The sequence below is a fragment of the Colossoma macropomum genome, unplaced genomic scaffold, assembly GCF_904425465.1.
Source record: "Colossoma macropomum unplaced genomic scaffold, Colossoma_macropomum, whole genome shotgun sequence".
In the NCBI taxonomy this organism is placed as follows: domain Eukaryota; kingdom Metazoa; phylum Chordata; class Actinopteri; order Characiformes; family Serrasalmidae; genus Colossoma; species Colossoma macropomum.
In genome coordinates, this window is record NW_023495297.1 from 74,889 (window position 1) to 96,015 (window position 21,127).

At 40.5% G+C, this 21,127-nt stretch overlaps 2 protein-coding genes across 3 annotated transcripts; both read right to left on the reverse strand.

Moving 5' to 3' along the window:
* Nucleotides 1-2,336: 2,336 nt before the first annotated feature.
* LOC118801658 lies at nucleotides 2,337-6,537 on the reverse strand. The gene is made up of 4 exons (XM_036562020.1): nucleotides 6,408-6,537; nucleotides 6,016-6,306; nucleotides 4,986-5,180; nucleotides 2,337-2,387 (listed from the first exon to the last, which is right to left on the reverse strand). Exons 1-4 carry the CDS (start codon nucleotides 6,535-6,537, stop codon nucleotides 2,347-2,349), a joined length of 657 nt encoding a protein of 218 aa, XP_036417913.1. The 3' UTR covers nucleotides 2,337-2,346.
* Nucleotides 6,538-13,982: 7,445 nt separating this feature from the next.
* LOC118801659 lies at nucleotides 13,983-21,061 on the reverse strand. Of its 2 annotated transcripts, XM_036562021.1 has the most exons (6): nucleotides 20,878-21,061; nucleotides 17,262-17,329; nucleotides 16,360-16,431; nucleotides 15,859-16,146; nucleotides 14,939-15,229; nucleotides 13,983-14,774 (listed from the first exon to the last, which is right to left on the reverse strand). In XM_036562021.1, the coding sequence occupies exons 2-6, from the start codon at nucleotides 17,320-17,322 to the stop codon at nucleotides 14,632-14,634; spliced, it is 855 nt and encodes a 284-aa protein (XP_036417914.1). In that variant the 5' UTR covers nucleotides 17,323-17,329; nucleotides 20,878-21,061; the 3' UTR covers nucleotides 13,983-14,631. The 2 variants fall into 2 exon arrangements, with proteins under 2 accessions (XP_036417914.1, XP_036417915.1); XM_036562022.1 differs by lacking the exon at nucleotides 16,360-16,431 and having other exon boundaries at nucleotides 15,859-16,158.
* Between the last annotated feature and the right edge of the window lie 66 nt (nucleotides 21,062-21,127).

The window sequence follows — 21,127 nt, forward strand, 5'->3', positions numbered from 1 at the left end:
AGTGAGACTCCATTCACTGTACACATCTGACCACTGGATGGTCCAGCTGCACCTCTGCTGTTATAAATCACCTCCACTGGATCTGATATGTCCAAATCCAGTATGAGAATTTCACCAGCCTTTAGCTGAACTGAGGAACTCAAGGCTGAGGAGAGAAAAAGAAACTTCACACATCAGATTACAAATCATTAGATGTCATTATTAAGGTGCAGCACCATAGCAGAGTCTATAAGAGCTGCATTTAAATCAGCAACGAGGAAGAAAAGCTGAAGAAGAGACTCACGTTTAATCTGCAGCTTCACATCACAGAGATCTTTACCATCACAGTCACACGCGTACCGAGCTCTCTTAGTGAAATCAGTTTCAGTGATGATGAGAGAGAGATCTCCCTTCAGGTACTGATCATGGATCATCTGATATCCCTCCTTCACTGATCTACATGAAGTCTGATCACACTCAGCCAGAACATCAGTGGGTTTAGTGAACACAGTCCATCTGACCAAACCAGAGCATCTCTCAGAGCAGGGCAGAGTAGCAGAGTCATGAAGATTCAACTTCACTGTAGGAACAGCTGATTCAGACCCTGAAAGAGGGATTAACACAAAGAAACAACAACATAAAAAAAGGAAAAAAGGAAAACTGCACAACTACACACATTTCCATTTGTTAGAAAAAGAAATGTCTGCCAAGCTGATCAAGGGTTACATAACTGTTTATGAACTGTTCCTCAGTAGGTCACATTCAGGTCATGATTGATTACAGTAAATAACTGTTTCAGTGTCTACACTGTCGAAAGAAATGTTCAGTACAGGTATGTTTACAGTGTAAATATACCCGCAAAGGTGCAGCAGTAGTTTTAAGACATATTCATACCTGTATACACTTCAACATCAAACCCAGTTTTAGGAATCTGGGTTTGAGATGTTCAAAGGATTATAAACATAAATGGGTCGGGTCAAAACCTTCATGATATCATCAACACTCAGCAAACAAACCAAAAGCACAGTCCAGTACTCAGTAACGAAATACCAAAGCTATTTTTTTTTTTATTTGAATTGCATGGAAGACCTGAACAAGACTTCACACTGAAGCTGTGTCTGGATAGCTCTTAAACACTTTACTAAACAGCCAATGATAAAAACAGGTATAGCAGGGATCTCAGTATGTAGGGGAGTGAGGCCTCTGTTACAGAACAAAGGGATGAGGCTAAAATCAGGGTTGTAAACAGAAAACAGGTCACACAGAGTAGCAGTAAGTAACACAGGGGGAACGCTCGGTATGCACATGAGGGTGACAATACTTCACAAAGTCCCAAACAGACTGGTACATATACACTGTGTGACAGGGGTGTGTGATTAGAAGTCCGTTGATGAGGAATGGCGATAGGTTGAGTCCTGAGTCATGTCATGCAGCAAGGGGTTCTGGGAAACGTAGTCTGGAGCAGCAGCATTGGCGGTAGTCTCAGCCATGTCGGAAGGAGGTGTGACAGAGAACCAGCAACAGCTTTACTCTACCAGGTGAGGATGAAGTCACTGAACACTGTCCTACGGCCAATGAGGGCCCCAGAATGCAAAGTAGAATGGTGTGTGGACATTTTGATTGACGGTTTTAGAATTGTTACTTTGCTGTGATGTGACACTCGCTGGTTATGAAGCCATTGCTATTAGTGTGAAAAGCACTAGTGGACATTTCTCCTACCAAAAAGAACAGTTAAAGTTGGTATTATGGTTAAAACTGTCCTTCACTATGTTTAACTGGTGTAAATTTTTTCTCTGTACCATAATTGAATCTACTCTGCTGTGTGTCATTTACATTAGGAGCAGTGTTAGTTAAACTGTGAATATTGAGAGATACACAATGTGAGTATTTACAACATGAGTATTTCCATATTTCATTACTGAAAGCTTCCTGTTTTCAGTGTTGTGGTTGAATAACTAACTGAGTATAAAATCTCACTTCCTCAGCTCTACAAGAGCTATCCAGTTTCATGCTGTGGTGATTTAAAACTGATTTGCTCTATAGATGATCTCTTAAACAGTGAACTGATGGACTATTGATCCACATATGAAGATAGTGCTGCACATTTTGCAGATCTGTGAATAATCAAAATGTTATTTTTAAACACGATTATTGAGATCTACCAGTGTTGTTTACATTTTAAACACATGTTTAAACATACCTTTTTCATGGGGTTCACTTTCTTCTATGTCTTATCATTATGCTGTTTCTTAGAGATGTACTAGTAAATTTATGCTGCACGAACTAAAGCGAAATTCAGAAGTGAAATTTATAAGACGGTCTTTTCTTCCACACACTTACCAACAGTGACTGTAGTGGTAAGTAAGATCAGGACACAGAGAGCAGAGCTGCAGGACTGCATGACTGACCTACAGACACACAACATCAGTACTGACCAGGAGAGGAGAGACAGAAGAGAGAAAGAGAGAACAGAACTGACCTACAGACACACACACACACACCATCAGTACTGACCAGGAGAGGAGAGAGAGGAGAGAGAGAAGAGAGAACAGAACTGACCTACAGACACACAAAAATGACCGTTCATTACTGTTATGGTTTAAACATAAAAGGAATGTTTTGGGTCAGTTTTTGAATTTAAGGATGCTTCAGTCTCTAAAGGGCTGTGCAGGATCACAGTGAAACATGACAGTGTAATAAATACCATACCTGTTGAAATGTGACATCACAGTAGGTGGTCTAAGCCAGCGCTCAGTGATATGAGGGGCTGTTAGGGGCCGTTTATTACAACGTCATGTCCCACTTCAGAGGCCAATTTTGCTTTTTTTATTTTTGTCCAAGTAAAACAGTCACAGCTATAATGTAGATATGCAATTGCTGAAAAAAATGCTGACAAAATCTACAATAATAATAATAATTTGAAATGCTAAGCTTATTCAAACACGTGATGGAGAGAAAAGGTTTAAAACAAAGCCGTTATCGATTATCATCATTTCAAATCATAAACTCCAAACTTTATTCTAAAATATCATATAATTTATTAAAGTTATGAGAATGAAAATTATTATCATACTTCTGGCCGAAATAATCTACATGGTTTTAAATGGAGTCCGTAGGTTGAGTGGCACTTATCATACAGTCATACCACCGTTATTTAAAGCTCACAGTACAGAACACTAGAGGCTGTAATTCCTCACACAAAACACATTTAACAACATAACTCCATCATTTTAGTGGATCAGTGTATAAAAGCTGCTTTAATATTAAAGATCATCCAAAACACACAAATCTAATCTCCAAACACACTTCAGCTCTGAGTCACTCACCACTCTGTCTGTCTCACTGCTGGAGGAAATCCATCCTGATGGTGGGAACACTGTTTATTATCAGAATATCAGGAATAGTACAGAAACATACGGCTGACCGCTGCTCTGTTCCTCCTGCTCCTCCTGCGCTGGTCACAACTTTTCTTTTGTTCTTCTGTAAACAAAGGGCGGGGCTTTAAGTCTGTGGGTCACTTTCAATTTCAGTTCACAGTGGTGGTGACAGGAACTCTAAAAGCTCCCTCACAGGAAGTCCCTACAGGAAATGGTTATGAATTCACTGCCTGATGACTGAGACACTAATCGAGATGGTTTTGGTCTAAATTGTATTTTTTTAATTCCATTCGCGGTGGGAGAGCAAAATAGACCACAAACAGTTTTCAGATTCTCCACTGTTTTCATCATCAACATTCATATAGACTCAGAAGACTCGTGTAGGTTCACTGGTGGTTCTGGAGAGTAAATAAAATGTCTATATTTGTACAGCACTGCTGTGTTACTCAGAAAATGTCCATCACCTTTTTCACATTTCTTTATTTAAATATTTATTTTTTACTTTTAATAAGTTTCTTTTTTATGCCCCTCCCTGCTGGCTGAGGGGAAACCATCAGGTCTTTGGTGTTAATGTTCTCTGGATTGCTCTAGTACAGTGATCATTAGCGCTGATGCTAGAACATCACCAACACGTTGAACTGTAGGATGTAATAAAGCCCAAACCTGCTTCATTTTAATTTTATACAGTCATGCAATAAAAATATATAATACAAATAAAAACAAGCACACTTTACTTTTAAGTATCCCAAACCACTTTATTCATCACTGCTGTCACAGCAAAATCTCCATCTCCATTTTTGCCTTTGGGTACATTTGTACAGTGTACACTGACACTGTTGGCTGGATGTTTTGGTTGGTGAACTATTCTCAGTCCAGCAGAGACACTGAGGTGTTTTAAAAAGTGATCTACCACCCAAATAATACCTGCTCTGTGAGGGTCCTGTAGGGGTCCTGACCACTGAAGAACTGGGTAACAAAGTATGATGGACTACAGTTTGTAACTGTAGAACTACAGAGTGAAACTATACGGTCAGTGGAGCTGATAAGATGGACAGTGAGTGTAGAAACAAGGAGGTGGACCTAATGAAGCGGCTGCTTGGTGTACAGTTTAAGCAGAACATCAACCCTGTTCACCTGACTGAGTTCCACAAAGCCGAACAGAGGGAACAGTATTAAACTCGTTTAACAACTTTCTCTGCTAAGCTGTTCATTCAGATACTCAGGCTGTGTTTAGTGCTCTGAACATGAAAGTGTGATGTCTATGATGAACAGCCAATCATGTGAAATCATTAGAGTCTGTTTAAACACAGAAAATGAATCATTACATTAATAACATCTCAGTGCTTATTGGAGTAATAAGTAGTTCACAGCCCTGATATCTGTAGTATAATTCATTTTCTCTTACTAAGAACCATAAGAACTGATCTTCATGTGATTCATGCCACAAACGTCACTAAGAAAAGCGTGACTGGACTCCATCAGTCCCCGACTGGTCAGAAGCTCAGCCCTGATTGGTCAAGTCAAGTCAATCTTATAGTGCTTTTTACAGCGACGCTGTCCAGATCCTGAGCGTAACGTCTCTCTGAGGTCCTGGTCATTCATTATCGTGGGGTGACAGTCTCTCTTCACCTGGACTGTGGTCAGAGTGATGGTTCATCTGAGCTCGGTTCTTTGCACCTTCCATTTGTAGAAGCTGATTTTCTCTCCTCAGCAGCAGAATCAGCACCACTAACCCCACAATCACAGCAGCTCCCATCACACTCAGTACAATCACCCACACTGGTACAGCAGCTCCTTTATCTGTGTCCAGATCTGAGTGGTCACCTACAAAACAAACACACACAGATCTGTAATACAGCACATCTGAACCACAGATGGGCCTACGCTGCACTATTATAACCTGATAGTATGAAGTGATTTTCCAGGTGAGGAGCTCCATCAGAATGACTGACGATGCACAATGAGATGGTCAGTCTTTAGCCCTTCAGGCCTTCTGACATTTTCAAAAATGTTTGACAAATCCTGTCAAGTGAAATGGTTAGCAGTGTAACTGATGGAGTGATTGAGCAAAAGCCAAAGAGAGTAAAAAGAGAGAAAAGTAGGAAAATATAGAATACAGTTCCACACTGTGCAGCTATTGGTTTTCAGTCAGTTGGACTTTTCCTGATTTACATCATGGATACATGTTTTCAGATAACTAGGTTGGAGATCCACAAGGCTACCGCTCAGGTAAAGTCAATAATGGCTCAGTGTTAAAAGGCTGAACAGTTCAGATAACCAGCACGCAGTGGTCAGCAGCGAAGGGTTGACTTCAGTGCATCTATTTGACAACACAACCCAAGCGTGACCAAAAAAAACTCATCTATGAGTAAGCAGGAAATTTTTACTTTCGTTATAATGAATACAATACAGCTATACATCCAAATTAGTCTGACAGCGGCTACTGAATAATTCAGATGAATCTTCCAATGATGAAGCTCAACAGCTAAATAATTACCCTCAGGTTTAAAATGTTATATAGACAGGAACCATGTAATGAAGAACCTCTGTACTTTGTTCCATATCGGTCAGTTTACACACCACCACCAGATCATCACCAGGAAAATGAATGTCTTAAAGAGCAAAGATAATTCATTAATACTAAAATAATAATTCATACCTTGGACGGTCACTGAGTAGGTGTGGATAACTTCTTCTTCCCTGACGGTCAGTATAGTATAAACCCCGTTATCAGATGGAGTCACTGCTCTCAGCTCCAGAGCAGAGATTACTGACACTCTCTGTGTGTATTCAGGTTTACACTGTAGTGAATCTCTATCCACTGTAGAGATCTGACCACTGGATCGATTAGCTGCACTTGTACTGTTATATATCACGTCCACTGGATCTGATACATCCAAATCCAGGACCAGAGATTCACCAGGCTCTATCTGAACCATAGTGTTAAAGGCTGGGGAGAAAAACAAACAGGAACTTCATCCACTGTGAGCCTATTTTATACAAAGCTGTACATCTAAATCACTGGAGTGAAAAAAGCAGATGGACACTCACGCTCAATCTGAAGATTCACATCACAGAGCTCTTTCTTATCACACTGACACGTGTACCAGCCTCTCTTAGTGAGATCAGCTTCAGTGATGGTGAGAGAGAGATTCCCCTTCAGGTACTGATCATGGATCATCTGATATCCCTCCTTCACTGATCTACATGAAGTCTGATCACACTCAGCCAGAACCTCAGTGAGTTTATGAGATACAGACCATCTGACCAAACCAGAGCATCTCTCAGAGCAGGGCAGAGTAGCAGAGTCATGAAGATTCACCCTCACTGGAGGATCAGCTGGTTCACATGTGTTTGAGAAGACAGATAAGTCACAGTTCAGAGTGAATCACACTACACACACTAAATACTGATTTCACTACATCACCTGAATCAGACTCATTCTACTACCCAATGCAGGGAGAGTGAGGCACTAAGTAAAGCATTCCAGTCACACATTTCATATCATCTACTTGAATATGGACAAAATAAATTTAAATAAATAATGCTTACATAATGTTATCTTAATACCTTATACCTAATAAAGGTATTAATATCTTAATACCTAATACCCATCTAGCAGTTCTGGCTCAGAAACCAAAGCGAAAGTAAAACACAGTAACATATTTAAGATAATAAAGGAGTGTCAGTGGAGTTCTTACCAGCAGTGAATGTAGAGATCAGTAAGATCAGGATACAGAGAGCAGAACTGCAGGACTGCATGACTGACCTACAGACAGGCACACACACCATCAGTACTGACTAGGAGAGGAGAGAGAACAGAACTGACCTACAGACACACACACACTATCAGTACTGACCAGGAGAGGAGAGAGAAGAGAGAAAGAGAGAACAGAACTGACCTACAGACACACACACACTATCAGTACTGACCAGGAGAGGAGAGAGAAGAGAGAAAGAGAGAACAGAACTGACCTACAGACACACACACCATCAGTACTGACCAGGAGAGGAGAGAGAGAAGAGAGAAAGAGAGAACAGAACTGATCTACACACACACACCATCAGTACTGACCAGGAGAGGAGAGAGAAGAAAGAAGGAGAGAACAGGACTGACCTACAGACACACACACCATCAGTACTGACCAGGAGAGGAGAGAGAAGAAAGAAGGAGAGAACAGAACTGACCTACAGACACACACACACTACAGTACTGACCAGGAGAGGAGAGAGAGAAGAGAGAAGGAGAGAACAGAACTGACCTACAGACACACCATCAGTACTGATCAGGAGAGGAGAGAGAGAAGAGAGAACACTGAAAAATGCTGGAGCATTTCTTTGTCAATCCTAGTCCTGGAGATCTACCACCCTGCAGAGTTTAGATCCAACACACCTGCTGAAACTATCAGTTATTGAACGTCTTCAGTCCCTGCACGCTTAAAAATGATGGTTCTTCAAGGGTTCTTTGGTAAGGAAAATGGTTCTATATAGAACCACAATCCTTTAAAGAACACTTTGCCTGATTTAAGGGTCCTTTGAATCATGAAATACTTCTTCATATTAATGGAGAACGTGCTGTAGACCATGAACACTCAAAGAACCTTTTGTGTAAGTGTTCTTTGCATTGTGAAAGGGTTCTTTAGATTGATGAAGAATGTGCTGTACCAAAAAGGGTTCTCCTCTTATTACAAAGTACACTTACGCAAAAGGTTCTGTGAGTGTTCGTGGTCCTATATAGAACCATTTTCTTTACTAAAGAAGCTTGAAAAACCATCTTTTTTAAGAGTGTGGATCAGGTGTGCTAGATAAGGATTGGAGCTAAACTCTGCAGGGTGGTAGACTACAGGACCAGGACTGGGCACCAACAGCTTAAAGGGCACCACACGTAGGCTGATTGTGGACCACCACCCAAAAATATCCAGACAAGAGTGGCTCTGTAGTAGAATCTGACCACTGTTGAAAAGAAGACTGCAAACACAAACGGTGCATAAAAACAAAAGATTTCACCACCACAGTTGACCAACAAGGTAGATACTCACACAGTGTGGGAGATTAGAGAGATCACTGTTTTATAGGTTTTTTGTTTTTGTTTTTGTTTTTTTTTTTGGTTTGTGATTCTAATAAAATGAATCAAATGAAAAGGAACTATATCGTAGGGATGCCAAATGGGAATACCAATATGATAAAAGCAGCGTTACTGACTGCATGGATCTGTACAAACCCCCAATCAGAGAGTGGAGTGAATGATCTGTATAGGCCCACTTAACCAGCTCTTTCATTACCAGACTCTTCCTAGCTGGAGTGTCCATTAAGTCTCCAAGTCACTCCAGCCTGTGTACTGTTTACATATGTCTACTCGACTCAGCCACTAAACATGAAACTGTAATGTTTACAGTGAGTGGGCAATCAACAGAAACAGGGAGAGGCTACACATCCGGGATCTCAGATAACATCATTAGCTGACTTCACGGCATAACCTACTTCACCTCGTTTTAGCTGGAAAACAGTGAGTTTGTGAAGGGTTAGCACACTAATAACAAACGTGATAAATCCACTAGATGAATTTGATTATTATTGATATCATTGATGATGATCTGCACCCTCAGTGCAGGGCTTCTTATGTGCTGTTTAACTAGAGCTGCGTCTGAACAGCTGAATGAATCTCTCTTTCTGATCTGCTTTTCCTCATTTTGCTCTGATCTGTGATATGATAGTCATTTAGATCCTCTGCAAAGGCATTTGGGCTTCAGATCAGGTAAAATCAAAAAGAAAGAAAGATTCATTCCATCATTCTGAAGCAGCCATGGATAACCCACAGGACACTGTGTCATAAAATCACATTGCCAAGATGGAGCAGAAGCAAGGGTCAAAAGATGTTCTTACAATAGATTCATAGATTATTCAGGATTGGAAATTTCATGGAAAAAAAAGAGAATATTAGGAAAATTATTTCACCAAAATTACTTCATCTTATAAAAGCTCAGCTTATAAAAGCTCAGCTACAGACCTTTTAAAAGCTCAGACCTGGCTGTGCCTACAGCCAACATAGCTGCTCAGGACTACATTTCCCAGAACTCCTTGCTGCAGCATGTGACACAGGACTCTCTCAGATCCACCTATCCCTGTTCCAGATCACCTGACTACTGATTATCCACACCTGTTGTTTCAGGTGCTGGTTAGTTTAGTATTTAAGTCTGGGCTTCAGCTCCAGCTCTGAGTGTTTCCTTTGAGCCAGTTTCAGTCTCTCAGTGACCAGTATTTTGTTTATGTCCACCATTCTAGTCCTGCCCTCTTGTCCTGTTCTGATTCTCTGCTTGTCGACCTTCTGCTTGTGTTCACAGACTGTGAGTTTGGATTGTCCTACTGCTATTATTGTTCTCAAGCCTCTGCTGTGAGCGTCTGGCTCCGTCTGTCACCGTCACAGAGGAATTTATAAGCTCACCTTATGGGTCAGACCTTTTTGGAAAGAGTAACAAACGTCTATAGCTGCTCCCTCAAAGCCTTTCTATAAACAGAAGATCATTTTTTCCTTTTGACATAAATGTTGTTGCAGAATATTAGTAAATTTCTGATCCACAACAAAGTGAAACAGATTCTCTTTAAAATATTATAAACATGTTGTCCATGTTTAACATTCATACTTCTTCACAATGTTCTTTTTGTAAATCGCTTTTGGAAACTATCAGATTTTTATGTATTTTCTGAGAAAAATTGTGGAGGGAAATTTCCTTAATGGTGTTCATGTTCCTGCACAAATGAATTCCTATAAAGGAGATGATGGTCTTGTAGCAAATTTCATATACGATCCAGAATCGCAGCATCAGTTCATAATTTTAGGATATTCAGCGATGACCTGCATTTTTATGGTAGTTTATTGGAAATACAACAGAACAAAAGAGCCAAATACAGATCCATTCTCCACTCAGTACCACCTAATGATAGTCTCCTTATTTGAGCAGAACATGTAATGCAGTTTACCCATCAGTCGCTGCAGGTCATTCGTTTCATTATATTTATAGAATTACAGTAGAACAAATGCAATAATTTCAGTCAACAATCTGCAGAAACAAATATATAAATATTGTAATAATTTTAAACAATGTAGTAAAAGAAAAAGAAAAGAGCACATTTTTTAAAATAAAGTGCAGATATTTATTGTTTTACCAGCTGTTTTGTTTTTGGAGAAGGTGACAGAAGTTATGTCGTATTTCAAATATGAGAAAATCTGGTTTGGAGTCAGTAAATACACATTTATGAATATGAAATGCCGCCAACAGCGTTATCATTAATAATATAACATTCTTTAATTCGTTGTTATCAGAAGAAAACCTCGTATCTCCTGTCACGGATTCTTCCTTTGTCCCTCTGAGTGTCTGTTTCTTCCCCTCTGTTGTAGCCATGTGCCTTTTTGTTTTCTTATACCATGTGCTTTTGTTGTTGTTGTTGTTGTTGTTGTGTGTCTCCTCCCTGGTCCTGCCCCCTTGTTATCTGCTCTGCCCCTCATTAGTCGTAATGATAGGTGTTTCTTATTTTCCCTCAGTGTATTTATACCCCTGTGTTTGGTTGGTCTTTGTCTTGCATTGTGGATGTATGTGTGGAAGTTTCCTTGTCTCTTGTTTGCTTTCTTCTTGTAGTTTGTTTTTGTTTTTGTCATGGACTCGTCTGTTTTTCAATCTTCTTCTACTCCGATTCTGGACTCTAACTCTATTTTGAATAAAAATAACTCGCATTTGCATCCCGCCTCCATGCCTCAACCATTACATCTCCATTTTGATGTTTTCTCATTTCTGACATAATTTGAAAATACCTGTTGCCCTTTACACTGTATGTAAATTTAATGATGAATGGACTAAAAGAAATGACCCAAATGACTTGGTAAAAATGTCTGGTTCCATTGACTTACATTGAAAGTACAGTATGTTTTTCCTTCTCCTGTAAAGTTACTGTTTTGGAGATACGAGGTTTTGTTCCAACAACAGCGAATTGTATTATTTTTATAACGACTGAAGCCGAACAACTCATCATCCAGGCAGAGCTTAAAGTCAGGGTCAGTACAGTCCGTGATAAATCTTCATACACCCAGAGCTTCTCTGTGTGGGAGCAGCTCCAGAACAGGTGTGGAAGAGTTTCTGGGTTTACATCACAGAAAGAGCAGTTCACACTGATATCCTGTCCAGATTTAACAAGACACTGCTTCACTGGATAACATCTGTGTAGGATGGTATAATCAGTCACTGCAGGTTCTTGAAGATGTTTGATTATGACGCTGCAGGACGTTCCTGATGAAGGTCTTTATCCACTGCAGTTCCTTTAACTGACATTCTTCACCTGAAGAGTCTCAGATCTGTTTTGAAACGTGGGCTATTTGAACATTTTTAATATGTGGGCCATTTTTGGCTCCATGCAGTTTGACAGTGCTGACCATCGACCAGCAGTGCCAAGTTCCTCTCTGACCTTGTGACTGTGTTAGAAATGTGTGCACTGGTTTTACAGTCAGATTTGACCGTACAAAACGTGAATAAGGGTCAGTAAGTCTGTAGATTTTAGTGAGTGGACCTTCCTGAATGAATCCAGTCTCTGCTGTTGGTGTCTAATGGGGGATGCTTTCTGAACGTTATCCATAAACACACATAATGACCTGCAGTGCAGCTCTGTGTACACAGATACTGAAGACCTTCGCTTGTCTTAACGTATCATATTTAGATCCATTTCTTCAGGCTCTGAAAATTCTTTAAAGAACATCCAGAATGGAGGGAATGTGTTAAAGGAACCACCGTTTCAGTTAAATAAAGCTTTTGATGCATTGTGTCATGGATGAATGTCCTGATGAAGCGCTAAGAGAAGAGCTCCTCTGATACAGTAACATTAACATCTCTCAGCTACAGAGCTTATTACAAAAGCAGAGTGTTTATAGTAAAGATTAATATCAGCTCATAAAACCCTCAACATCTTTCTCAGTGATGAAGCACAGAGTTTCAGATTAAACTGAGTTTTATTAAACAGAAGAAAATATTCTACAGCAGTGACACGAGTGAAGAGAATCCAAAAAAAGGTCAGAAGTTTTTCATAACTTGAGAAAAAAAAAGTTATTTTATTGTTTCATTGTAGTCATTTTAGCATGTTTGCTGTAATTTCTAACTGTATTCATTTCAAGTCACCAAAAAGTCAAGTATAAAGTGAATTTAATTGACTTTTTTCATCATGGTTAAACTTATTTTCAGAGGCCAACTGACAGAGTAAATATGTACAATAAAGTCAATAAAGGATGAAGAAAAAGAAAAAAAGGAAATTAGACTGTGCGTAAAATGAAAAATCAGCATTTTATTTGTAATCACACATGAAAACATTCACATTCAAATCAAAACTACAGGTCCTTCTTAGCACCCGAGTTCACAGCAGTACAGCAGGAACACAACTCAGTCAGAGTGCTTTAACATTCTCAGAAATCCAGTAAACACTTCAGCTGTTCTCTTTAAAACAACAAACAACACACGTCTCAAAGAGTAAACAAAAACAAAGTCCCTCTTTCTCACACAGTAATGACTGCATTACATATGAAAATGTACTTAAACATACACTAATATACACTGAGCTGGTCTGAGTGCACAGAACAGAGATGAGGCCCTGCAGCCCAGTTCACCCAAAAACACTAAATATTAATATACATACACAACTTTCATAAAACAGCACAAACTAAATATCCTCAGATATTCAGACGAGTTCACAGTGCTGAAGAGGAACATGAAATCACTTTGTCCACATCAGAGGGTCAGATAACAGAGTAACAGTGAAGAAGTAGTTAAAAAAGCAAAGGAAACCAGAAATAACAAGGCAGAACACAACCTGAGTACAACAGACAGTGATCTTCTCCTTCATGTCTCTAAAGCTGTCTAAACCATGACCAACACAAGATTAGAGCTCAGTGGTGACGTTTATTGATATGATTGAAGTACATATTAAAAATAATATGTTTACTTTTCTTCCCTTCCACCCAAAATGAGTTACTTTTACAGGTTAACTCCTCCTGGATATCTTATCATGACTGTACTGGTTGGTATTTGTGTTATCATAGTGCAGAGTTCATGTTTTTACACTGACTCAGACTTTATTAGTGAACAGTGATTTGGCTACATAGCAGTTTAGCTTTGTACATCATATAAACTTGTATATCAGCTCAGTATACTGAAACATGCTAATGAGAGGATTACAACATGCAGACAGGTAGAGTTCAGCTACAGAACATGCAGCGCTAATGTAGCTACTTTAATGTTCATCACAAAGACAGAATCTAAGCTGTTCTGTAAAGGGCAGAGCTGAGTTATTACCATAGTGACAGAATGAACACCTTCAACATGCAGCTTTAACACTGTGTAACACTCAGGAACAGTCATTTAGCTCAGAGCAGAAGAGTGGAGTGAAGGAGCAGATCCTGTTCTGATCCTCCTTCACTCCTTCTCCCTGTTCTGATCCTCCTTCACTCCTTCTCCCTGTCTGATCCTCCTTCACTCCTTCTCCCTGTTCTGATCCTCCTTCACTCCTTCTCCCTGTTCTGATCCTCCTTCACTCCTTCTCCCTGATCTGATCCTCCTTCACTCCTTCTCCCTGTTCTGATCCTCCCTCACTCCTTCTCTCTGTTCTGATCCTCCTTCACTCCTTCTCCCTGTTCTGATCCTCCTTCACTCCTTCTCCCTGTTCTGATCCTCCTTCACTCCTTCTCCCTGTTCTGAAATAACTCACTTGAAGATTCCACCTCTATTCAGTTGTAGAGTCCACCTCTATTAGATTGCAGTGTGCACCTCTATTCAGTTGTGGACTCTGACGTGTGCTGGGAGTTATTGAGTCTGTTTACTTTTACAAAGATATTACACTTTTATTTATATATCATATAATTGTAATTAATCATACTTACATATTATTATCATTTTTAAAAATTTATTATGTATCTTTTAAGAAACTGACTTGTGACAGTTATCTCACCCTTTCTTTCCTTCTACTTCTTCCGATTCTGTTTTCACTACTTCTCTCTGTTCCAGTTGTCACTTAGATCATAATGTTTCCCTGCTCATGATGTTTAGGGGAATATTAACTGAAGCTCTAGACTCATGCTGCCATGTGATTGGCTGATTGGATACTTGGTCTTGGATCTTGGATTGGATCTTGCAGCTTTCCTGCTTAAAAGTAGCAAATAGCTCATTTCTTCTCCATCGTGGTGAACAGTAGTTGAACATCGCGGTTCTTTCTTTCAGTTCAACTCGACTTTCTTTGCATTCATCATTCAGTCCTGCTGAATTTCTCTCCTCTTTCGCAAAATCCTCACCACTGATACCAAACACACAACTACTAGTGCAACCATCGTCAGAGCAAACACCCACGCTGGTACAACAGCTCCCTGATCTCTGCACGGACACGGCTGGTCATCTACAGAACAGAAGGACACACAGATGTGCAATATTGTGAAATGTCACCATTAAAATCCACAACAAGACTGTAAACATTATATTTACACATTCCATCTTCATCCACTTTACACCCTACAAGGTCCATAAAAAGAAAAATACAACTAAAGCTGGAAAAATACACACCATGGACGGTCACTGTGTAGGTGTGAATGACCTCTTCATTCCTGTCATCCATAATTATATAATCTCCACTGTCAGATGGCTTCACCTCTCTCAGCTCAAGAGCAGAGAACAGTGCCATTCTCCATTTATACTCATCATTACACTGTAGTGAGACTCCATCCACTGTACAGATCTGACCACTGGATGGTCCAGCTGTGCCTGTGCTGTTATAAATCACCTTCACCAGATCTGATACGTCCAACTTCAGCACCAGAGATTCACCAGGCTTTATCTGAACTGTAGTATTCAAGGCTGAGGAGAAACACAAATAGAAACTTATGAATTGTGTGCAAACCAAAGTCAAAAGTTCATTTATTTATTTGTTTATTTTTCAGGAGATATAATGAGATATAAAGAGATATAAGATAATCCACTTGCATAATTAAAAAGAAAGTCAAAGTCAAAAACAGGAGTTTCCACAACTGGCTAAAAGCTACAGAGAAAATGTGCCTCCTAACAACCACCTGGAGGAGCTGGTCGACCCCAAAACTGCCCCATCAGATAAACAGCACTTAAACCTTTCATCTTTGAGAGAGAGAAGAAAATCAAGCTGATCAGATCTGAAAACATCCACAGGTGTTTCTGTCCATCCTTCCACTGTGAGAAGACGACTCAGCGCTGTGGGTCTGAAAGGATGTGTAGCTGTTAAAGAAGAACCTCACTGAGAAAAGGAGACGGACACATCAAACAAAGAAACTGAACGATGGACTGACCACCTCAGAGTCCAGACCTCAACTTGGATGGTAAGAAGCAGAAAATGCTGAACTAACTTCTAAGACTGAACTTCGGAACTGTGGAAAAATTTCCCTGCAGATTTCTTTGAGAAACTGGAAGCGAGCCTCCTGAAAAGTGGTCAGTTTAGAAAACAGATGGACACTTACGCTCAATCTGTAGACACACATCACAGATATCCTTATCGTCACAGTCACACGTGTACCAGCCTCTCTTAGTGAAATCAGCTTTAATGATGATGAGAGAGTGATTCCCCTTCAGGTACTGATCATGGATCATCTGATATCCCTCCTTCACTGATCTACATGAAGTCTGATCACACTCAGCCAGAACATCAGTGGGTTTATTGGACACAGTCCATCTGACCAAACCAGAACATCTCTCAGAGCAGGGCAGAGTAGCCGTCTCATTAAGCTTCACCTTCACTGGAGGAGAACCTGATTTAGAAGTTAAATGAGTGAGAAATACAAATGAGTAAAATAAGAGCATCTCAGTGAAAAAGTGGTCAATAGAGTTCTAATTTGTAGGAAAAGTAAATATCTAAACATCATCAAGTTGCAGGTTCAGATTCAGATCCAGGCATATTTTAATGGATCAGTAATTTCTATAATAAACCATCAAATTATGACTCTTTATTAAGGCCATGTTACCCTCTTGTGCTCTGTATACACTGTGGTTGTAGATGTGATGAACAGACTTGACTGTGGTAACTGTATAACTCTCTAGAAAAAACAAACAAACAAACAAAGATTTCAGTTCTGCCAGCCTAGCATGTCCTACCTAACATCTACAATATACAAACATCAAGTCACACCTGGAGATGTGACTCCTAAGGGCGCTCAGCTATCATCCCTGAAGTGAAGGCTTTAAATAAGTTTGTACAGTTAAAGCTTCACTGCGTAAGGGGATTTGGAGACCTCTCTGGTGAAAATGTGTAACTGCACCCCCAACATGCAGAAGAACATTCAGTAGTGTGGGTTGTGCTTCGCCCCCTTCCCTGAGTGGATGAATCTGACTATTAAAAGAGAATTCAGAGAGAACTCAGTCTAAACCTGGTGAAGGAGCATCTCTGAGGATGTGAGTGAATTATCTACTGTTGTCATCACATCTTCATCAGTGTGATGTTGATTCTGAGATCATTTGAGGCCGAAACATCGAGCCGGACCTTCTGTTTGAGTCTGTGTGACGTTAATATGTAAAGACGTACGACGTGGTGTGAAAAACTCGACTCCTCGGAGTTTTAAATGATTATTTCAGGTTTTACAGACTCACAGCAGCTCACTCACCATATTTTAGCCTGTTTATATCCTCCTCACTCAGTAATGACACTGCTTTAGTTTTACACAGTGAAGCTTTAATAAACTGTATGTACTACAGATCATATTACTGTTCATTACAACATACCACATCATTTTACAGCTAACTGGGTAACAAACATATTAATTAGATCATTTTATCTTGATTCTGTTGTTTAGAGAAACTCTGGTCCACAAACCAAACTGATAGTACAGTTTTTAAGAAGATGATGAAGGAGTGACAGTGCAGTTCTTACCAGCAGTGACTGTAATGGTCAGTAAGACCAGGACACAGAGAGCAGAACTGCAGGACTGCATGACTGACCTACAGACACACACACACCATCAGTACTGACCAGGAGAGGAGAGAGAGAAGAGAGAAAGAGAGAACAGAACTGACCTACACACACCATCAATACTGACCAGGAGAGGAGAGAGAGAAGAGAGAAAGAGAGAACAGAACTGACCTACACACACACACACCATCAGTACTGACCAGGAGAGGAGAGAGAGAAGAGAGAAGGAGAGAACAGAACTGACCTACACACACCATCAGTACTGACCAGGAGAGGAGAGAGAGAAGAAAGAAAGAGAGAACAGAACTGACCTACAGACACACACACCATCAATACTGACCAGGAGAGGAGAGAGAGAAGAAAGAAAGAGAGAACAGAACTGACCTACAGACACACACACCATCAATACTGACCAGGAGAGGAGAGAGAGAAGAGAGAAAGAGAGAACAGAACTGACCTACACACACCATCAATACTGACCAGGAGAGGAGAGAGAGAAGAGAGAAAGAGAGAACAGAACTGACCTACACACACCATCAATACTGACCAGGAGAGGAGAGAGAGAAGAAAGAAAGAGAGAACAGAACTGACCTACAGACACACACACCATCAATACTGACCAGGAGAGGAGAGAGAGAAGAGAGAAAGAGAGAACAGAACTGACCTACACACACCATCAATACTGACCAGGAGAGGAGAGAGAGAAGAGAGAAAGAGAGAACAGAACTGACCTACACACACCATCAATACTGACCAGGAGAGGAGAGAGAGAAGAGAGAAAGAGAGAACAGAACTGACCTACACACACCATCAATACTGACCAGGAGAGGAGAGAGAGAAGAAAGAAAGAGAGAACAGAACTGACCTACAGACACACACACCATCAATACTGACCAGGAGAGGAGAGAGAGAAGAGAAGAAAGAGAGAACAGAACTGACCCACACACACCATCAGTACTGACCAGGAGAGGAGAGAGAGAAGAGAAGAAAGAGAGAACAGAACTGACCTACAGACACACACACACCATCAATACTGACCAGGAGAGGAGAGAGAGAAGAGAAGAAAGAGAGAACAGAACTGACCTACAGACACACACACACCATCAGTACTGACCAGGAGAGGAGAGGGTCTTTAATATATGCTGTATGATTTGACAGGAATCGTTTGGATACTTTAAGGCTCTGCAGTGATAAATACTGAGTATATGATGCAGTAGGCTGTGGAGGATCAGTGTGGATGTGGTCATTATGGAGATGAGCTGTACTGAGTATAAGAGGGAGATGAACAGAGGTCAGTTCTGTGTTTAGTGTTGATTAAGTTGCTGATTTGAGGTTTTAGTAAGAAATTAGATCTTTTTGTGAGTCATTCAGTTGCGACAGTATCTACATAATGCTATGTTGGTGAATGTCCACAAGATGGCAGTATAAGACTATAAAACTATATTCACGGTACCTGAGCACCATGAACTGAGTCTTTTTGTTTCCTTTTGCTTTTGGTTCAGGATGTGCAGAGAGACTCTGCAGAACTGGAGGAGCTCCTTCACCCAAACACAAGAACGAAAGAAACTGTTCAATACTAATATTTGAAGGATTATGTTCTTATTTCATGATTCTCCCTTTGTTGTGCTTTAATTGCTGCCATAATGAACTGTTATAAACCCCTAACGATGTACAGGTTCAGTAGATTTGTGAGCTGGAAAAGCTGCAGCCCTTCAGGACTGGAACTGTTAAAGTCCTGTACTGAATGAAGAATCAGTATATCAGATGAACACCAGTGCAGTAACTAACTCTGCAGGCAGAACTGTGATGAATCCTGCACTGAGAGTTTCTGTCCTCTGTGAAGATCAGAGCGGTCAGTGTTCCAGCCAGTCGTTATCAGTGAAGGTTTTCAGAAACTGGAACTCCTTCAGTGTTTTCTGCTGGGATAAAGCACCGTCCATCAGTGGGGACACTGTCCGTACTTTAGAATCCTTCAGCGTCTTCAAATACAGATCCTGCCTTTGAGCTTTCCACAAATGATGAGGAACTTCTGGAAGGAGAGAACAGTAACTCTGCAGGGTTCTCCTCTACAACTTGTAGAAGGATTCAACCCTTTGTCTTTTTCCCAGGTGCTTGTTCAGTCTCTCGTCACCTCGAGGCTTGACCACTGTAACCTGCTCCTGGCTGGTCTTCTAATGCAGGCCACGAGGCCCTGAATCTGAACCAGAATGGAGCAGCATGGTCAGCACTGTGTCACTGTGTGTCGCTACAGGGCAATGTGGGCCTCTTGCCTGTACTAGTGTTACTCCATGCAACGGATGCCAGGATATCTTTTCTCAACTTCAACACCACCAAAGTTAATGCAGTGAGCAGAGCTGCAAGCCCAGCCACAAGACCAAATTTGGACAGGACTATGTGTTAAAAACATTTCTAACACATAGAAATATGTTAGAAAGCTCACCACAGTTTTAAAAGCTGTATAACAGCAAGTGAACTACAGTCATGTTGGTATTACAGTGTTTGACTGATACAGAACTGAACTGTTATGGTTTAAACATAAAAGGAATGTTTTGGGTCAGTTTTTGAATTTAAGGATGCTTCAGTCTCTAAAGGGCTGTGCAGGATCACAGTGAAACATGACAGTGTAATAAATACCATACCTGTTGAAATGTGACATCACAGTAGGTGGTCTAAGCCAGCGCTCAGTGATATGAGGGGCTGTTAGGGGGCGTTTATTACAACGTCATGTCCCACTTCAGAGGCCAATTTTGCTTATATTTTTATTTTTGTTCAAGTATAACAGTCATAGCTATGACACAGATATGCAGTTCCTAAAGGAAATGCTGACAAAATCAATAATAATAATAATAATAATAATAATGTTTACAGCAAAGCTTTTACTGTTTACTGTAATTTCAAATCAAAGTAACTTCAACACACAAAAAACAGAAGATTCCAACATCCAAGTTTTATTTGGAAATTCAAGGAAAATTTCTTTACTGATATTATAAAATATCTTAAAACATATTAAAGTTATGAGAGTGAAAATGAACATCATCCCTCTGGCTGAAATGATCTACATGGTTTTAGATGGAGTCAGTGTGTTAAGTGGTTCAAGCTGTAGTAAAGGCAAGAAAATAGGCCAAGTGTCACATCCCGCTAGAGGGCGCTCATCACACAGTGACGTACCACCGCTATTTACAATGCGCCACTGCAATAACTAACACACACCACCAGGGGCACCAGTGACCTACCACCGTTATTCATCCATCATTTTAGTGGATCAGTGTATAAAAGCTGCTTTAATATTAAAGATCACCAGTTTAAATGCAGTTTTATGGACGTGGTGCTGTCCTGCTGTGAACAGGGGTGATGTGGTGCAGTTAAAGCCTCTGATCAGAGATCAGTCCTGATTTCTCCTTACATACAGGAGCTCAGACACCCTGTACCATCACACTCAATAACACTGACACATCAGTCACACTAAACCACAGTAACTCACTGAATTCACCAACAAGAGCTTCAGATCAGACAGCAGCTCCAAACAGAGACAGAGGATCTCCAAACACACTTCAGCTCTCAGCTCTGAGTCACTCACCGCTCTGTCTGTCTCACTGCTGGAGGAAATCCATCCTGATGGTGGACAGACTGTTTATTATCAGAATATCAGGAATAGTACAGAAGCATACGGCTGACCGCGGCTCACTTCCTCCTGTTCCTCCTGCACGGACGCTGTTCTCATCTTCTGTTTTGGTCTTGCGCACGCAGGGGGCGGGGCTTCAAGTCTGTACACTTTCAGATTCAGTTCACAGTGGTGGTGACAGGAACTCTAAAAGCTCCCTCACAGG

Bases quoted from the DNA above. Each gene is read 5' to 3' on its own strand.
- LOC118801659 (XM_036562021.1), bottom strand. From the start codon at position 17,322: ATGCAGTCCTGCAGTTCTGCTCTCTGTGTCCTGGTCTTACTGACCATT. The intron at 16,432-17,261 runs GTAAGAACTGCA...TGTTTTTTCTAG, and splicing joins GACCATTACAGTCACTGCTG to AGAGTTATACAGTTACCACA. The intron at 15,230-15,858 runs GTAAGTGTCCAT...GTTTCTCCTCAG, and splicing joins TGTGTGTCTACAGATTGAGC to CCTTGAATACTACAGTTCAG.
- LOC118801658 (XM_036562020.1), bottom strand. From the start codon at position 6,537: ATGATCCATGATCAGTACCTGAAGGGGAATCTCTCTCTCACCATCACT. The intron at 6,307-6,407 runs GTGAGTGTCCAT...TTTTCTCCCCAG, and splicing joins TGTGAATCTTCAGATTGAGC to CCTTTAACACTATGGTTCAG. The intron at 2,388-4,985 runs GTGAAGAGAGAC...GTGTGTCTGTAG, and splicing joins TCACTCTGACCACAGTCCAG to GTCAGTCATGCAGTCCTGCA.